Source organism: Nannobrachium achirus (genome assembly GCF_963921795.1).
Source record: "Nannobrachium achirus genome assembly, chromosome: 1".
Lineage (NCBI taxonomy): Eukaryota > Metazoa > Chordata > Actinopteri > Myctophiformes > Myctophidae > Nannobrachium > Nannobrachium achirus.
Window position 1 is genome coordinate 40480974 of NC_137810.1, and position 19578 is coordinate 40500551.

Consider the following 19578-nt stretch of genomic DNA (forward strand, 5'->3'; position numbering starts at 1 on the left):
AATATTTACCTCTGAGATGTAGTGGAATAGAAGTAAAAGTATTGAAAATTGGAAATACTCCACCAAAGTAAAAACGCCTCAAAAGTGTACATAAGTACAGTACTTACAGTAAATGTACTTATTTACTTCACACTACTGCATGGATAAAATGTTTTCTTTTTTTTTTTAGACTGAACGGCAGCAACGTGAGAGAGGTCTTAATTTCTGGTGGCCTAACGAAGTTACACGTTGCTCTTGTTGCTCGTTTTGTAAACATTCCAGGAAAGGCTACTGGTCGGCCCGCTGATTGTGATCGCTGCGAGGCCTGTGATCGCTGCGAGGCCTGTGATTGGCTAGCTAGCTTAGGCAGCGAAGGCCCTTTTACTGCCTTCAAACCTTAGAACGAACAACTTTATGATTATGCACTATAAAAGAAAAAGGCAGATTTATATGCCTCTGATGATCACTGGCCCCAGCGCTCTGCCCCTCCAAGCCTTTACCCAGACCAGGTTTAATGCTGGCGTTTATGACGTGGAAAACAAACACTGCAGTATTTGGAGAGGAGGAAGGAATTTGAACGTGGGAAAGCAAGGGAGTTTCATTTACTGATGCATTTTTGTCAAGGCCTTTCCTAGAGATCATAGAAGCCATTTGTCATCTTTAACTTATTCATGAAGTGATGGCTCTTGTGGTTAAACGACTGACAAGGCAATTGATGTAAAGTCTCAATTAATGTTTGATTTAAGCAATATGAAACGAGAGGGTGTGCAATATCGTCAATATAATTATGCCTGCGTTGCCCCAGGAGCGAGCCCGAAGGGCGAGTTCCGTTGGCAGTGCAGAAGTTCGCGCTTCAGCTCTTTTGCTACCATCACAGCTGATTTATTTACTTTTTTATATATATATATATATATATATATATTAATTTGTATTTGATTTTATAAAAGATAATACAAGACGTAACAAGACAACACACCAGACTGGAGAGCATACAGTATAAACGAGAGTAGTAACCTATCATACAAAAAGTACAAAAGTCTTATTTACTACTTGAAGTAATGAACAATTATAGCTTACAGAGGTATACAAGTTGTACAACATTATATTACGGTAGGCTACTTGATGTCATGGGCAGTCATAGTCTATGACTCATAAAGAGTCGAGATGACCCGTAATAGGACCCCAGATGTATTCATATGTTGCAAGACTGTCCTGTCTGTGGCATCGCAGCCTCTCCAAATGTATTAATGATACAAACTCATTAAGCCATTTAGTGAAACTTGATGAGAGCCTTACGTAATGCTCACGGTCACATAATTGTTTCAACCAATCGGATTGCTTTGTCGAAACTACCAGTTGTATAATTCAACATATCGTGGCTGTCGGGCAGAAACCTCTTTACATCAAGGAAGCAAGCATGACTCCAACTCGTCCCAATCTCACTGAGCATTCTTACCGGGCAGCCAGAAACCTCCTATCTCCATATTCTAACCTTTTGTGTTTTTTCATAAATTAACACACTACCTGATCATAGCATGAGCATCACACGAAAGCATGAAAAGCAGCAGATCCACCAGCTCCAAACGTGGCACGAAGCGACGTGTTTTGAGCTTGTAGGTTTGCTACTTTTGCTACTTTAGAGTTTGAATCCTGAAAAGTAACAGATGTGGACATATGGGGTAACTTTCCACCCAAGAGAGACGATATAGTGGCTTTCTTTTTGGAACATAAACCCCCACCCACCCTTGTTATTGTATAGTAATAATTGTCAACTGCCCGTGGGGCATATCCTCTTGAGCGGTCCAACCCAATTCAATTTCAGGTTAACACTGGGAGAGCATAACAGAAAGCACGTTATTTAAAATGGATTAGTCACTGGTTCCGCTGGAGGCCATCCCTGCCTTTTGGCAAAACCCTTGACGGGCCTGGGTGGACATTACGTGACTTCTGACTTGACATTATACACACATTGACATTGTCCACGAGCTTTAGGCCATGCAGGGTGGAAGACATGGAGAATATCCAGGGCTTCATTTGTGCTCTGGCAAATCTAGAGGGTGCTCTGTTACCTCAAATGCACATGATGCAATACATTATTTTTATTTATTCAACTTTCACATTTTCCCCTCAATGTCCCTTACCGCAATGGAATAGGACCGTGGATGAAGGGGAATTACTATTTAGTCGGATTCAAGAGCTCCTAATAATGTACAGATTAAGCACTGAGAATATCCATGTTTGCAGCAGCACTGATGATTTAAATCAGCTCAAGGTATCAGGAGGACCCATCATTGCCATGATCGGGATTCGGGACGGCAAACCGTTTTCATGATATGGTTCTTTGCACGTATGCTCTGAGCATGCCATCATTTTATTTTGTTTCAGGTTCAACCTGCTTCTTCATTGTATCTCAGTTTGACACTTTGGTGCTGCTGCCGACCACTTTAAGGATAGTTTGCCACTGAACAGCTCCACCGGACCAAATTCAGGTTAATCAAAGGCCTTGCTCATGGACAAGTCCAATGGTACATGCTAAGCCCCAAACATACTTAACATAAGTACACACATTGCCTGAAATTCTTCGCAAGTGCAGGATGTTTTTTCCTCTTCTGCTCTCATCTTCCACAATATACGGTATGCAGCTTTATTACCCCACCGTTTTATGAGAAGTATAAGGACCAAGTGCTGTCATTGCATCTAGTGTACCTATCTACAGTATGTACATCAAGTTTGTTTCAGTTTCAGGCCTTACTTCTCTCTGCCTGTCCAGATTTTTCCCAACTGGTCCGTGGATTCAAACCAGCAACCTTGTGATCACTGGTACAGTTATGTCTGACTCTGATCGTTTTTCCTACTATAACCTATCAAACTCATCAAAGTGGCCGAAACTGTGGTTAGGTAAAGAAGAAAGCCATGGTGAGAAGCACCAGATGAGACCTGTATCAGCCACAGTGATTCACAGTATGCTGCCCCCCCCAAAACAACATTAAATGTCAACCCTGGCTGACCTGGGCCCTCCTCTGCAAGAGGGGGGAGGTCTAAATGAGGCCTAAGCTCTTGATCCCGTGATGAATGCCCTGCTGCTGAATACAGAGGCTCATTAACAGTGAGGTGCCAGGGTTCTGCCATTAAGCCGAAGCAGTGACACTATTACCTTTTAACACAGTCCAGTTGGGGGTCTCTTTAATACAGCCAAATGAGCCCCCCTAGAAGGTAGCAGGAAGAGTGGGCAGCCACTGGGCACTAAAGGCAGAGTGGGCACCTCCATGTCAGATTTCCTATTTTGTCCAACATTGTAATGGTCTTAAGTAATGTAAAGTATACATGCGTAGAACATACTTTCATATACTGTAATTAAGGTCTAATATTTCTACAACCCATCGCGCTGTGAAGCGTTTTAGCTTGTAGATACATTTTCCGGCTGCGACATCCAGACCAGGAGCACAACCAGGGGGCAGCAGTTGGTCTTAGAACACAGAGGGTTCCCTTCCCAAACGGTTCCCAGTTCGATCCCAGGCTCCCCCAGAGTTAATGTCGAAGAGTCCTTGAGCAAGACTCTGAACCCTTAGTTGCTCCCGGTGAGCAGGTTGGTGCCTTGCATGGTTTCCCCCACCATCGGTGTATGAATGTGTGTGTGTGCTGTGAATCAGTGAATATAATGCACAATCTCTGTAAAGCGCCTTGGATAAAGGCGCTATATACATTTACCATTCCAGTGACGTCAATACGTGCGCGTCCCGCGTCTCTGACGCATTCACGTTGCCTAGAGACGCATTCACGTCATTGTTCTGGGGTCCCACGGACGCATCGCCTCCATGGACCATTGGTGTCCACGTTCAAATAATTTACCACGTCGCGAAAAAAATAATATTTTAAAAAGTCCACAGACGCCACCATTGTTCATGGGTGAAGGCATGCTACTTGACCCTACGTTAACACAAATGAAATCCGCGTAGAAAGTCTTAAAACAGACGATAGAACTAAGACTGTGTGTGTTTTGAATCCACGACGCCATTTTGTGCGACTGCGCTTGGTCACAGAATTCAATGGGTGCCTGAGTTTTAGCGTAGCACCGGGCCGCTCTCTGACCATAGTGGCACAGCGTGTTAGGTGATACACCGAAAAGGGTTCCCCCACAGAACGTGTAGCACGGCGCAGAAACGTGACGTCACGTCTCTACACTGCAGCTCACTGCTCAGACAGCGACCCGCCTCCTTTCCCCTTCATTCAATAACAACTGGATATACAGTACACGCGCTATTGTTTATAGATGTGGTGGACATTGGACAACGTGTTAGAAGCCACACAGGTCTTCATTGCGTCTTTACAACAATAGCGACGATTAACGTCGTGGTGAACATGGTCAAATAACCTTTATTGGCTCAACTACAACACGGAGGAAGCAAGCTAGCCTAGCATGTATGCTATCTGAGACAGTCTATGTATGTAGCCTAGGCTGCCTAACTGTTTGATTGATTATAGCGTTTTCGTGGCAGCGCCGTCCATTTGGTGGTCCGCCGGGGCAGCGTACCACCGCGGCCGCCTGTGCCTTGCCCTCCCGCATCCATAGAGGGGTGGCACGTCCCTCTAGGATCAACCGTTCAAAACAAAAGTAGCCGATCTACAAGCAACCCAATCCACTGTTTTTGACCCAGTCCACTGGTTCTCTGTACAGCAGAGCAAACACAAGCACGCCATTCCATAGAAGCAGTAACAGTACAAACAGGAGATATCATCTCACTGAGAAGATCCATATATTATCGATGTATATAAAATAACAGGTGGCTGTTGATTATGAAGACTCGGTAAAAGCTTCTATCTGCGCCCCCAAGTGGTCAACATCCGATATTACCGGTTCGGTATAAAAAAAATCAAACCGTCACATGACTATTTGGAAGTATTAAAATTGTAAGATTTGGAATTGTGGTTCATTTCTTTCAGACACATTTCTACGTAACATGAACATAACCATATAACAACCAATTCAAGTTAAATGCTGCACTTTGTCAAAAATGACATGACGCGTTGAATTTTTGTGGGACCCATAAAATATCCCTGGGACTCATCCGAAAGACCCTTCGTGGGTCCTGGGGACTCATTACATTAAAAACCTATTAACATCACTGCCATTCAACCAAACATTAATCACTTGTCTTTTAGTTGTACTGGATCTCTTCTCCACAAGTCCCTCCATAACATTTAGTTTTGTTTCTATTTGGCGATGAAATTGTCGATATATTCAGTCATAGTTTTAGTCTTCATAGCTTAGTAAAATTTACTTGAGTAAAATTACAAAAGTATTGGTATCAAAATGTACTTAAAGTACCAAAAGTAAAAGTAGTCATTATGCAGAATATCCTATTTCAAGTTTTCAGAATTCAAATTTTGAAAATAGCAGATCTACAAGTGAGCTTGTAGATGAGCTATTTTCAAATGGCCCGAAATGTATATATGGTTGAAGTTGCTAATGTATGTTTTGTAATAATAATCAGAATCCACAAAGGAACTAAAGTTCTCAAATAAACGTAGTGGAGTAAAAAGTACAATAATTGGATCCGAGATGTACTTAACTCATTTAGTGCCACCCCTTTCACCACTAGAGGGCGCCCAGTGGCCAGAGAAAATCCCATAGAGATATGCTGGTATATGCAGAAGCCCTGCAGCCATGACTTGCCTGAACACTTTCCTTTGTGCATGACTGCATGTACAGGAAGAGGATGAAGTTAGCTTGAAGTTAGCTATTGGCTACCAAGCATTTTAGAAGCCTTATTTTCGTCAACTTAGCCATGATTAAACCTTGCACACCTCATGCATGGGAAAAAAACAGAGAAGAATGAGCTCTGAAAAATCCAATGCAATCCAGAGTGGATTTGTGCAGTTTGTTCACAGCTTTCAAACAAAAAAATCCGATTGGAAATCCGTTCAGGCATTCTTGAGATAATCGCCCTTATGTTTTACATGTAATGTAAACAAAAATGGCTGCCCTGTATGTTAGATGGGGTTGTATGGGGGTGGAACATGCAAAATCGCGATTGAAATCATGTTCACCAGATTTGATGGGGTCCAAAAAAAAAAAAAAAAAATTCAAAAAAAAATTTTTCAAAAAAAAAAAAAAAAATTTTTTTTTTTTTTTTTTTTTTTTTTTTATATCCCGAACTTGTTCGGGATAGGCACCCTGTGATACGATCATATATCCCGAACTAATTCGGGATAGGCACTCAATGAGTTAAGTGCAGTCCACCACTGCAGTAATGATTTAAAGCTCTCCCCTGTTGTGTTCACATGTGGAGGTTTGATGGTAATATTACACTTGGTCTTATTACCGTCTCTAGGTCATCACAGGCCTGGGGGGGCGCGGGGGGTGGGAGGGGGGTCGCTTGTCATTTAACAAGCTTCCCAGCTGGAAGTTATTTCAGCCCCCCAACCAACCCAGGCTAAAATAACGGGAGTCTCAGTGTTGATTTTGACATTTTGATTTAGTTTTAGTCAGTCTTTTGACTTGAGTACTATTCCATTTAGTTTTATTCATATTTTTGCATCTGAAATGTTTTAGTTTTAGTCTATTAAATATAAGATTTTAGTAAAATGTATGTTGGCGGGCGGATGGTGTTATAATGCCTGATTTTACACTTTTTTTCTTCTTTTTTTTTTTCAATAATATTGGTTGCAAGCGCAGCCAAACATGACACAAATCAAAAATGTATTTTTTGTCACATCACATTACTAATTTTACAGGTAGGGAGGAAATATTTTTTTGTACAAGCTCCCATAATCACCAGTTTGCAAGAAAGGGAAGACGAATAGAGGGGGAAAAAAAAGAAAATGTCTCTGAATTCAGGCCTCCAAGGCCTTAACCCTGCATACATTTTGTCCATGCAGACCCATAGCTATTAGCTACCAATAATGCCTTCTTGGAACAGCAATCTTTGCGGTCATATCCGGTTTGTCATTACATAATACACTGGGAAGAAGGTGTGTTTTTATTGCAACAGCAACAACAACAAAAAAGATGACAAAGTATCTAAGAAAGTGTTTTTGTGGGTGCTTTTCTCCTCTTTTTTTTTTATGAGAAAGTAGTTACTGGCTAAAACCGGATTCAGTTACAGACAGTATTTCCGGCCCAGCATTGCAACGGGAGAGCCGCCGCAAGGCATTATGGTCTATGTAAAAACCACACTGAATGCACTCCAGCTTGTAGTTAATTAGGCCCACCAGCTGAGCCCCCCTGTGGTGTCCACGTGTTGAGGAGACGCTGCATGTTATAACACCACAGGCTGGGGAGGAGAGTTATGCAACTGGCGACAAAGAGCAAGAGCAGTGTTGCCAGGTTTTGTCAGAGAAATAAGTCACCTACTGTAGGTCTAGGAAAACTTGCCCAAAACAAAACGGCCACCCAATAACTTTAAACCTATACGCACCGGCGATTTGAAAATAGCCGATCTGCAAGCGCATGCGACACGTTGTGATGGGGTCCCTGCGGTATGGGGACCCTGACACAAAATGTTTTCAGATGGAGGATACGCGGACAATTGCATATTAATTTCGGGGGTCCTTGACATGAAGATTTTGAGAACCTCCGGTTTAAACAAGATTTAGGAAGCAAGCCCCCGATAAGCAACTACAATTTTAAAACTAGCCCCCCTAAAATTAAATGCAGTCTGCAATTACCGGTACCTATATTTACACGCAACTTGACAGAAAAACAAGCCCAAAAGTCGCTTATAAAAAGCAGACTTGGCAACACTGGTGGAGCGTGGGGTTTGTGTGTGTTGGGAGGGTGGGGGTCTTAGGGGGGCAGTTCCTTCTGAACTGTTTACAGGGAAACGTGGTGGCAGCCGAGGCACTCTGCTCAGGACTCTGATGTATCCCTGGAAAAATAACCCATGTCCTTCATTCAGCTTGTATCTCTCTGGTCCACCAGACTAGGGGACGTCTGGGTTTGTTGTTTTGGGGGAAGCTTTTCTTTTGAGTGTTTGCTTTCCCTATTGTGTCAACACTACATCACGGCGCCCCAGACATAAACTACAAGTCCCAATAATATTATATAATAATGTTGTGGGAGAAGGAGAGACGGACGAGAAACACCCATGTTCATCAGAGGAACGCGCTCAAGCATTTCCAACATCCTTCGATTGTAATCATTGCTGGGAAGATGACTTTAGAGAGAAAGTCGGGACAGAGAGTGGACAATACTAGTCAACATTTTTCTTTGTGTGTGTCACAGTAGCACAACTATTTCCTTGGAAGGAACTTGAAGAATGCACTGATCCACCTTTTAAGTTGACCTTCTTGCTTATCGTGTCATACATCTCCATTTCCTTCTTGTGTCATGTCATTCCTTTCGGCTCTGGGGCAGCCCCCGGATGGTGGATGATGGCCTTTTAAAAATTTCCTCGAAACCTGCGACACGATACGGCTGTTATTTCACAGCCCGGCGCACTTGTTTTCCCATCTACGGCATTGGTCACACCTAGCAGTTGAAAAACTAAAATCACAGCGAGGAAGATTACATTCACTGCTGGATCCCCTCAATCCGTTTGATTAGAAACTTCACATGGCGAGCGCAGCCTGCCAAACATATTTCCCTAGCAACATTTGTATTGACATTTTGTTTTGGAGCTTACCAGTGCTACGTCCATATAAATGTGACATGCTCCGTTTGCAAAACCAATGTGTGCCCCCCTTTCACTCTGTCCTTACTACCTGGATCAGTGGTGGAAAGTAACCAAGTACATTTACTCAAGTACTGTACTTAAGTACAATATTGAGGTACTTTTACTTTACCAGAGTATTTCCGATTTTCAATACTTTTACTTCTACTCCACTACATCTCAGAGGCAAATATTATAATTACTCCACTAAAATTATTTGACAACTTCACTAGATACTTTATAGATTTATGTTAATATTACACAAACCACTTCAGCTTTGTATACATTTCAGCCATTTGAAAATAGTCGATCTATACAAGCTCACAAAGCTTATAGATCTGCTATTTTCAAAATAGTGTATTTGAAAACTTGTGAAATGGGACATTCTGCATAATAATTACTTTTACCTTTGTTACTTTTAAGTACATATTGATGCCAATACTTTTGTAATTTGTAATACCTGACTTTCACTTAGTATTTCTACATTGTAGTATTGATACTTTTACTTAATGAAAGAAATGTAGTGCTGTTTCCACCACTGCTTACTATCCTGTCTCTCCTCAAAGTTCAAAAGCAATCCTTAAAGTTGTGATCAAATCTTACTTCGTAAAAGAAGTGGAGGAAACATCTTTCCAGTGAATTGATTCAATTGAATTGTCTTTTGCTCTTGAAATAGACAACAACATTAGCATCAAGGTCATGTCACTTGATGAGATCAAACTCTAAAAATGTGGCTTGATTCAAACAAACAAAACATTTAACAGTCAAATGACATTGTCAGATTTAAACATTTTGTTTCAAAATGATTAAATCCCTGTCTGATCTGATTATGTAACATTCCAATGTAATGTAAATGTTATGTATACATAATTGGATTAGGCGTTGGATAACATTTAGAGTGCCTGGCCTGCTTCCAGAAAATACAATTCTCTAGTCGTTTTCTTTTTTAATGCAGTCAAAGGGATGATTGAGGAAAAGCGCAAGAAAGAGCCAGCATTGCTAGTTTGAATATCGTTTTTAGGTCACCTGGAGTTCATTATTTGACCATTATTGTTATTAATTATTATTATTATTATGAGTTGGAGTTTCTTAGTTCGACTTCTGTCTGTGGAAAACACTCTTACTAAGCATGACAATGAAGTCATTGTAATCGCTAAAGGAAGAAGTGACCTAATTCTATTCACCTGGGGGCTTTTATGCTGCAAGTTGTGGAGGATCAAACTACTCTGCCTCTGCTGACCTCTCCTGGTTCGGTGACTGTAGTGCAGCTGCTGAGATGAGAGGGAGAGAAGGGCTTTTGTTTGAACCAAAAGGCCAGGTCTAATCAGGTCTCTCTGCATTTGAAAGAGCCTAGATAGATGGCCAGTCCGTCAGGTCGGTGCATTCCTCCATTGTTGTTGTTCAGGCCCCCTCGCCGTTGTTTTGAGATCCACTCACAGAGGGTGGTTATCGGCCAAAGTATTGGATGTGATTTGTTCAGCTGCCCGCGCCCCGCCGTGTGTTTGTGTGCACTAGGGACTGGGGAAGTGTGCCGGCACATCTGCTGGTCCTTAATGGAGAACACATTGGGCTTTGACTTCGTTAAAAAGAAGAGGAAAAAGTGTCATGTGATGAACTTGGACAGAGATTGAGGAGACCACACATGTCTCCTATGTTCTTCCTCTTCCTTTGTGTTATCCTTCAGTCATTTCTTGGGGGGCAGCTGCTGGTTCCTTGATTTGATGGAGTTTGATGCATTGAAAACTGTATTATTACAGATGTACAGTTATATACGATAATGCTAAAAGCATAATCCTATGAAGCCCTGAGGGCTTGTTTCCATTGTGGTGTCCTGCCTGTGTATTGGACCTGAGTGTGGTGTTGTCCCGGTGTGTTGGCACTTGGCAGCAACAATGACACACATTTGTGTCATTTGATCTCTGGAGACGGTGGGGTTTTGGGGAGGCTGTATGTGTGTAGAGCATCGGTTCTTAACCTGTGGGTCGGGACTCCCTCCCAGGGGGCTCGCCCCACATGATTTTCTTTTTTTTTTTGCAGGAGGATCTCCGGATGAGAGTAAAGTGACAATGAATGACCTTTTTAAATTAATAAAAAAAAAAGCAAGACAAAATGAAAATTCCATATGGTTTCATTGTTTGACAGGACAATTATCAGGGTATGTTGGATTCATGTCAATTTGTGTTTTCAGATATTTAACAACTTGAACCGTCAATACTTCATTTGGAGGACCCCCTGTAATAACTCTGAGGACACCCCAGGGGTACCGGACCCCCTGTTGAAGACCCTTGACGTAGAGAGTTTGCAGCCCTAAGGACAGTGTTGGGGGGGGGGGGGGGGGGGGGGGGGTAGCACGTGTGCACAGTGTGGCTGCCAGCGGGGCAGAAGACCTGTGTTGTGGGTGACAGCCCAGCGAGCGGCCCTTATGCAAACCGTCACATGTTGAGCCCTCCTGGAATAAAATGTACAGCTCCAAAGTGTTATCATTGGATGCAGACTGACAGCCAAAAAAACCACACACTGACTTGACTTGCTGATGTCTGCGGTCTGCACCTCCCCGGCCCCGCACTTATTCTAACCCCTCCACGCCAAATGTCCCAACGGGTCGACAAGTTAACGCGACCCGGTCGTTTCTCCCTGCGTTTGCAAAAAAATAAAAAGGGGAAAAAAAAACATTCCGTGCCCGAGGTTGTTGGACATTCTTGTATCTCTTTTGTCCCGCATGTGTTAATGGACAGTTCAAACACAGGAAGAGGAATGTCTTGTACTTGTATTTGTTTATTAGCCCTTGCAGATCCCAATCAAGTGACTTACCCCGCTTGTGGAATGTGCCTGCTTTTGACTGCTCTTATCACCTTAACTACCTCCATTCATTCATTCTCAAAGCCAGTAATGAGAGGACATGCCTGTTGAAGAGGAATCACCCATGTTGCTTCCTACAGATGCCCAAAAGAGTTCACCCAAAGTGGCACTGCTTATTTCAAAGCGCTAATGTGTCACGAGATGGTGAAGAGATCCCTGTCAAACTGATCCCATTAGAGTTTTGATTACTTAGAAATGGATTACTTGGAAAGCGTTTGATTACTTTGATTCTTAGAAATGGAAAGTATTCGTGGTATAATAACCCCATTAGTAAGATCTTTGGTGGTACTATCTAACAAACCTAATGAGAACCTTTTTTAGTCCCAGGCACAAGTAGTAGCATTCTCTCAATTACATTACAACGGGTAACAGTAACACCTCCATGTAAAATTGGCTATTTTGTCCAAAAGGTTAAGAAATTAAATGTATAGAAAATGGTCTTAAGTAATGTAAAGTATATATGAGTAGAACATGCTTGAACACTCCTGCCACACTGCTACCTGTATATCCAATCATGTTGGGCATACACAATAAGTTGAAGGATAAATGTAAGTCTGATAATGATGTACCGTGCATGCTCACAGTTCGATAGATTGAATACCGGTACTTTAGTAACTGTTTACTAATACTTGAGTGGTACGATTAGACAATGATGCTAAAAAAATATTGCACAAAAAGCCATAAGGGCTTGTTTTCATTGTGATCCATTGTGACATTACTTAAGACCATTGATCAAATATTAGATTTTTGGAGCGGTGTGAAGCACAGCTCCGCTATGAGCAGCAATGTGTGTCCAGTGTCCCACAACAATGTGTGTCCAGTGTCCCACAACTATCTGGTTGAGTTTGAACTGTTTTCGCCACCTAGTGGCGGAAGAAATTACCTCTGGGAACTCAGATTGAGTTGACTTTTTTCAAATTGATTACTCATGCCATGGACACTTGAGTTCAATTATATATATATATATATTTACCTGGAACTGCTCAAATTCACCGCTCCACTTCGAACCGAGGTTTGATTTTTTAAGGACAAACAATGGCATAAAATATTGACTTAAAACGACGTTATCACATTGAAGAAATATTGGATAACCCTTTTTTCACAACTGCTCACCTAAAAAGGCCTTTCCTCTGTTATTTGAAACTGAGCATGTTTTATTTCTTTTTAATCTGGACCATAATTTAATTATTTAAATCTAATTGAATAAAATAGGCTATGCTCTTCTATTTGCACTCAGGCATTCCAGAAATGCCAGAAACCCTCATAACCTTGTTCATTTTAAAGGCAAGAATACACCCAGAATACTAAAGGAGTTTCCCTTGTAGGTTGGATAGGGACAGCAACCTACATTGTAAATTGATAGGCTGTCACAGTACATACTGGGTCACTTTTTATCGCATGCCACGCAGGGATAAGAGTAGACAGTCAGGAACTACAGTAACGTGACAGCGGGACTATAATATGATATATCACTAATAATAACTTTAGATGATTAGATTCAGGAACCCATATAGTTTGTAAATAAAGACCTCAGTTATCATCTATGGGGCTTGGCTTGGCAGCAGGAGTAGATTTTGGGGGCAGAGTGAAAGGAAAACTCCTCCCTCATAACATTTTCTCAGGCAGGGAAGGGTTTCCCTTTAAGACCAGCAGTTAACACTTTGGCTCACACAGCAAAACACCAGGGAGCATCTGAGAAGGAGAGTTAACTGCAGCGCAACTTGTTGGGAACATTTTTTGTTCTAGAATATCGGACTTTTTATTTATTTATTTTGTATTATATTTTTTGAGACATCATGCGCTGCTCAATGAGCTACAGTCTGCCTTGCTCCCCTGTGTCTTCTCCTACTTATTCTGGACGTTTGATCGCTTACAGGGCGAGATGCATCAGGTATAATACATTTATTGTTGTTATTAATACAGGCTGAATAATTCTATTATAGGTGTTGTTCATTACTGTCGCGGTTGTTTTATGTAATGCGAGTCGTCTGGCTGATGTGTTGTGTTATAAGAAGTGTTAGTTTGGGATTAGATTAAGACGCCCGTTAGATGAAATACATATTAATAGGCTAAAGAATTGTTATAACCTAAGAAGAAGAAGAGGGACTAAAGTCGGGAGAAAACCTGGAACCCCTAAGTTCAAAATGTTCCTTATTATTATTATTATTAGTAATATTCTGCTATGCTCACTACTTTAGTGCGACACTCTTGTATGATGAATTAGGGCATTGAAACATGAAGATACAGGTCTGCATGCATTACACCTCTGTATTGAATCCTTAACAATAACACATCTGTGCCTTGCCTTTATATAATCTTCTCCATGTGAGTGTTGTGAGTAGTGGTCTCACTCTCAGACTAGAGATGATCGAGCCCCCAACACGTGCACGTTTCTCTTCCAGATGCTTTGTTGACGTGCGCACGTGCTCTCGGTGCGCGCTCACGTACCGTAGACTCTAGCTTTTTTGCACGTAGACCTCGATCGCCTCGCACATGCCTCTCCTCATATGTTTTACATTACTATGCAAACTTCTAATAAAGTCTTCAGTCAATCAATCAATTAAACCTACATGTCAGTGAATCCCATTCCATTCCCAAAGCGACGCGTTGCGTTGAACAATGAATGAAGGCTCTTGATAAATAAAAAAAAAGAATAACACTGTATGGCCCAAAGTCCGCCCAAACACTGGATGCTTACAGTTTGATTAATCATTTTTGACTGTTGTTTGAAATAACTTGGTCACATTCAGTCGAACTTTAGTTTAGACTTGTGGCTGCATGTCAGGATGTTTTTGATTATTGAAATATCAATAGCCTACTGCAAATGTAGAAATACTGTCCGGAATTCAACATTGACTTAAGTAAAAGCACAAATAGGCATCAAAATGTACTTAAATTAAAGTACCAAAAGTAAAAAATATAGTATACAGAATGTCTCATTTCAAGTTTTCAGATGTATAAAATAACGTTTGAAAATAGATCTACAAGCTCACAGTAAGCTTAGATCGGATGGCCGACATGTAGGCCTATATAGGGTTGAAGTGGTTATTATATAGTGTAGTAATAATCTAAATCTACAAAGTGTAACTATTAGTAACTCAAGTTTTCAAATGTAGTGGAGTAAAAGTACAAATATTTGGGTCTGAGATGTGTGGAGTAGAAGTAAAAGTAGCCTATTGGAACTTGGACATACTCAAGTAAAGTACAAATAACTCAAGTGTACTTAAGAGTACAGTATTTAAGTAAATATACTTAGTTACTTTACATCACTGACACTGTTAACCTCGCGTCACCAGGCTTTCTACATCACTGTTGTAGTTTAGACTTGTGGCTGCATGTAAAGAATCAGGTCGTGGTGTTTTTCCACGTCAGACCACTAGCACCCTCTAGCGGTGTTTGTTTGTTTTTAGACCCACACTTTCAAGCAGGGCGGTGCTGCGAGCAACACACAATAGTGTCTTTTCAACTGGATACACAATCTTATCGTACATTATTTAATATAAACCCCTTTTTCTCCAATTAAGTCGATATAATGTGCCGTTAGGACAAGCCATCCACAGCTGCAGTAAGTAACTGTTTGATTTAGATTAGATGGGGGGGAAGCGGAGGAAAGTAATGTCGGAGGTCATTGTTGAACGTTCTTACGACGGGTGTCGTCCATCCTTTTAATCAACAAAGAATTTGAAAATAGCCGATCTATAACAAGCTCTGCTATTTTCAAATGCAAAGATAGAGAAAGTGCATGCTATGGGACGCACGATGCCTGTCCGTCTGTGCAGTTCCAAGACTTGTTTTCTTTTCCATTCTGTGGGAGTCGGTCAACAATGAAGAGAGAGTGGATTAACTGTAACAATGCTCTGCTGTGTCCCTCGCTGCTAGGCGCGGTTGATTGGCAATCAGCATTGATTTACAACACTGGTTCCCAAATCTTTTTATTATGGGTCCCTTCATTTTTTTGTGGATCCCTCAAAATCCTCAAGTGATTTTCACAAGTACAAATGATCCAGCAAGGGTCAATGTGGTTCTATGAGGTTTATAGTGCACACTGAGGATTTCAATGTGTGCTGCTTGAAATGCTCATGTGAGCAACTGTGTTCACTGCCGCTGGCTTTTCATGGTGATTTGCATAGTGTACTTTTAAGTATCAGATGATGTGGCTGTGTGTACACACACACACGCACGCACGCACGCACACACACACACACACACACACTCAATGCATCATGGCGTTTTGCATAAAGTTTTGTCCTCATGACTTGGCCCGCTCTTGCTGTTCATGTCTCAACGACACAACGGTACTGTTAACTTGATGTCTTGTAAATAATTGCCCTGGATAAAATCCATAATTACTGAGGTGATATGTCTTGTAAATAATTGCCCTGGATAAAATCCATAATTACTGAGGTGATATCAAGCCATTGAGAAACACTTATACTGTATTACATTAACTGTGTCCTTCTTTCAACTATGTAAACAAACAGACAACGCTTTTGGTCTGTTTAAGGGGCTTGGAAAGCATTTGGCACAAGAGAAGACTGAAATATCCTCTCTGTCGGGTGTAACTGCAAAGCTGTTAACCTTTCAGGATTCATACTCAAAGTAACAGATCTACAAGCTTGTGGATCTGCTACTTTTAATGCTTTTGCGTGCCGTTGTAGTGTATGAACGATATGATCCATGCTCAGCCAATACTTTGTTGTAACAAATAGATGTATTATCATTATTTTTTACTGTTCTTGTAGGATGACCAGAGAGAAATCCCAAGGTCATATCTTGTCATTCCCGAGGCTTGCAGTCACTGTTATGCATGCAGTTTGTTATGGGAACCCATAATTGGGGAGGAAGTGTTCTCTAGCTGGTCATCAGAAAAGATGATATCGCTCAAAAGAATGCAGTCGGCCCCTTATCGCTGTAGTAACTCTATCCTCCTTCCTCTGTTCACAGTGCGTCCGGTGCCAGCGTGGTTGCCATCGATAACAAGATTGAGCAGGCGATGGTGAGTGTTTGTGTACTGTCATAGTGTCATCACAGTTTTGTTTTGTTTTGTTTTGTGTCCCATCGCATGTGTTGATAAAGAAAATGATGCCCTGAAAGTAGTTAACAGGAGGGCTACTTTGTTTGCTCATGTTAATTAAAACTGAAATCCTATGTTTTTGTTATTGTGAGGACAATGTGAACATTTGCCATAAAAGCACAGTCCGACGTTAAGGCTAAAAGGATAACAAAAGTCCTTGTTTCCATTATGGTCCTATGTATTTAATTCATCAACATTGCATAAAAAACACAATAATATATGTCATCAAGACGTCAACAAATACAAAACACTATACATGAGTGAGTATATGTCCAAAAGGAGAAAAAGTAAAAATGGTACATTTCAAGTAACATTCAAGTCAAGTTTATTTATAGAGCACATTTCATACGACACTTAAAAATAAAAATCCCCCAAACAGGTGAAGATCAAACATTACACAAACACATACAGTAGGACATAAAGACATACTGCATATAAAAACATAAAATAACATAACAGGGGTTGACTAACGGGTGACCCACTGCTCCTGGCAAGTAAATAAAATGTGCAACGAGCAACTGGAGTTTGCTTTCAGGTTGCCCTATGGGCAAGTGCATTTGAATGGGGAAGCAAATGCCCTCATTTTGCTTTCAGGTTGCCCTATGGGCAAGTGCATTTGAATGGGGAAGCAAATGCCCTCATTTTGCTTTCAGGTTGCCCTATGGGCAAGTGCATTTGAATGGGATCGGCTATTTTCGGCAAAGAGGTTTGGTGTAGAGGGGAAAAAAGAACACACTAAGTTCAAAGTGAAAGGTGAAGTTTATTAAGTATTTACGGTTCAAGTGGTTAAATATCTGATAACACAAATTGACATGAATCCAAAATACACTGAGTGTGCTGTCAAAACGATGAAACTATATGGAATCTGGGGGTCCCTGCTTCATCTCTCTCTTAGCTAAGGGGTCCTTCCTTGGCCTGAAAATGTTGAATACCCCTGCCCTAACAAGTACATTTACTTCATTTTTCATCAAGCAGAAATGAAGTTGATCATTAGCAAGCGTTTCTATGGCTAATTCCAGTGTGTCCTCTTTCTCTCTCTCTCTCTCTCTCTCTCTCTCTCTCAGGACCTGGTGAAGAGCCACCTCATGTACGCCGTGCGGGAGGAGGTGGAGGTGCTGAAGGAGCAGATCAAGGAGCTGTACGAGAGGAACTCGTTGCTGGAGCGCGAGAACGCCGTGCTCAAGTCCCTGGCCAACACGGACCAGCTCAGCCAGGTGTCCAACCACCAGGTCAGCCCGGCGGGCAGCATGTCCCCACCGCAGCAGCAGATCCTCCACCACCCCAGCGCCACCACCATCAACAACAACAACTCGCCCAACGCCTCCCTGGCTCAACACGACGGGGGGCAACAGACGGCGGCGCCCCACCAGCATCAGCCCAACGTCACCTCGGCGTGATCCTGCAACCCCCCCCGACCCCGCTGATCAGACGCTAAAAACAATCACACGCCTCCATGAAACAGAAGAGGGAGGAGAACCCTGTAATAAAAAGCAGAAAAAAATGACATCTTCTACTACTTCTACCGCCCCCTCTCCCTCCTCCATTTAGCTCCTTATAAAGCGAAAAAAGGCTCCAGTCCACACTGTGAATAAGAGCTGTGCTTCAGTTAATGTGAGTGGCTGTGTGTGTCAGGGCCTTCCTAGTATTAAGACAAATCACACTTATCCTTGTGAGAAGTCTTCTCCTGCTTCAGGTCAGGAGCTCCTTTTGCAGGGAGAGCAGGACCAGGCCAGGCAGGCAGGGAGGGAAGGAAGGAGGGGACGAGGATGGCAAAGAAAAGAAAAAAGCCCTCTCCACTCTAGTTCTGCAGTGAGGTGGGTGATATGGGAGGGGTGTGCACAAAGAGCTGGGTGTAGGTGGTGGGGATCAGCAGCGAGGCTGCAGAGTAAAACCAGAGTAGGAGGGATTGGAGGGGTGGGAAACCCCCTCCTCCAAACCCTGGAGGGGCCTTGGAATGTCCTAATATCCCCCCCCCCCCCCCCCCCCCCCCCCCCCCCCCCAAAACCCACCTCGACATACTGCAGGGCAATAAGAGGACGATTGGGGGGAAGGGCAGAGAGAGAGAGAGACTAGAGGATTTGCCTCCAGGACAACTGGGGAGTCGATGAGCCTTTGCTTAGTTTGTGCTGCAGCAAAAACTTGTGTTGTTTCACGCATCCCCAGAGCTGACACCATCTTTACTTTGACACAAATCCAAAACAAAAATACCTTCATTAGTTCAGTTTTTACTGTTCGCATTTATTTATTTCAGGGCTGCTATTTTCATAATGTAAATAAACAATGAGATCGAGAGAGAGAGAGAGAGAGAGAGAGAGAAAAAAGTATATCATTCAAAAACAACAACAAAACAAGATCACCTTCTCTTTGGTTCTTTTGGTATGTTAGAATTGGTCAGGTTTTCAAATGCTAGTCTTATCGCGGCAAGTAGATCCCAAGTAGGCAATAAGTTATATTACATTTAAAGACTTTGTTTATTCTCATGGAATAGTGCTAACACTAAACGCAGAAGTTGCATTAGAATGAAATCCAGCTTGAATGTACATTTTGTAAAGTGTAAAGTATTAAAGCGCAGAGGGTTTGTACGGGAGGAATGCCTTGTTCTTCAGCTATGAGATGTTTTTGCTGCGATGTTTCGATGAAGAAATATTTCTTTTTTGCTATAGTTTCTTTGTCAAGAATGAAATATGAATGAAAAACGAATTGCCATACTTCCCCAACCTTTTTAGGATTCTACTTGTGCATATATATAAATATATATTTTCTTTCCGGGCTGGGGTTGAAAAGCTGTGAAAAATTGTTAGACCTACTTTATAACCAAAGACGCAAAGCTGTGTAAGTCTTTTTATTTTTTATTTTTGTCAGTTTAAATTTCTTTTTTTTTAATGCACATTTTTTTCCTACTTTCTCCTTCCTGTCTTTTTATTTTAATTTTTTTTGGTCACTGTTGAGCATGTTCTGCATGATCTATAATGGTCAAACCACTTTTCTTACCTCACCTTTTTAATCCAGCACTCT

The 19578-nt window shown here is 41.8% G+C and overlaps 1 protein-coding gene across 1 annotated transcript in view; it reads left to right on the forward strand.

Moving 5' to 3' along the window:
* tsc22d2 (TSC22 domain family 2) overlaps window positions 1-18608 on the forward strand; it is a 74208-nt gene extending 55600 nt beyond the window's left edge. The window contains exons 2-3 of the mRNA XM_080723634.1: window positions 16434-16485; window positions 17628-18608. Of these exons, the coding sequence (XP_080579760.1) occupies window positions 16434-16485; window positions 17628-17960 (385 nt within the window). The 3' untranslated portion in view covers window positions 17961-18608. The remainder of the gene's footprint in view (window positions 1-16433; window positions 16486-17627) is intronic.
* The last annotated feature ends 970 nt before the right edge of the window (window positions 18609-19578 follow it).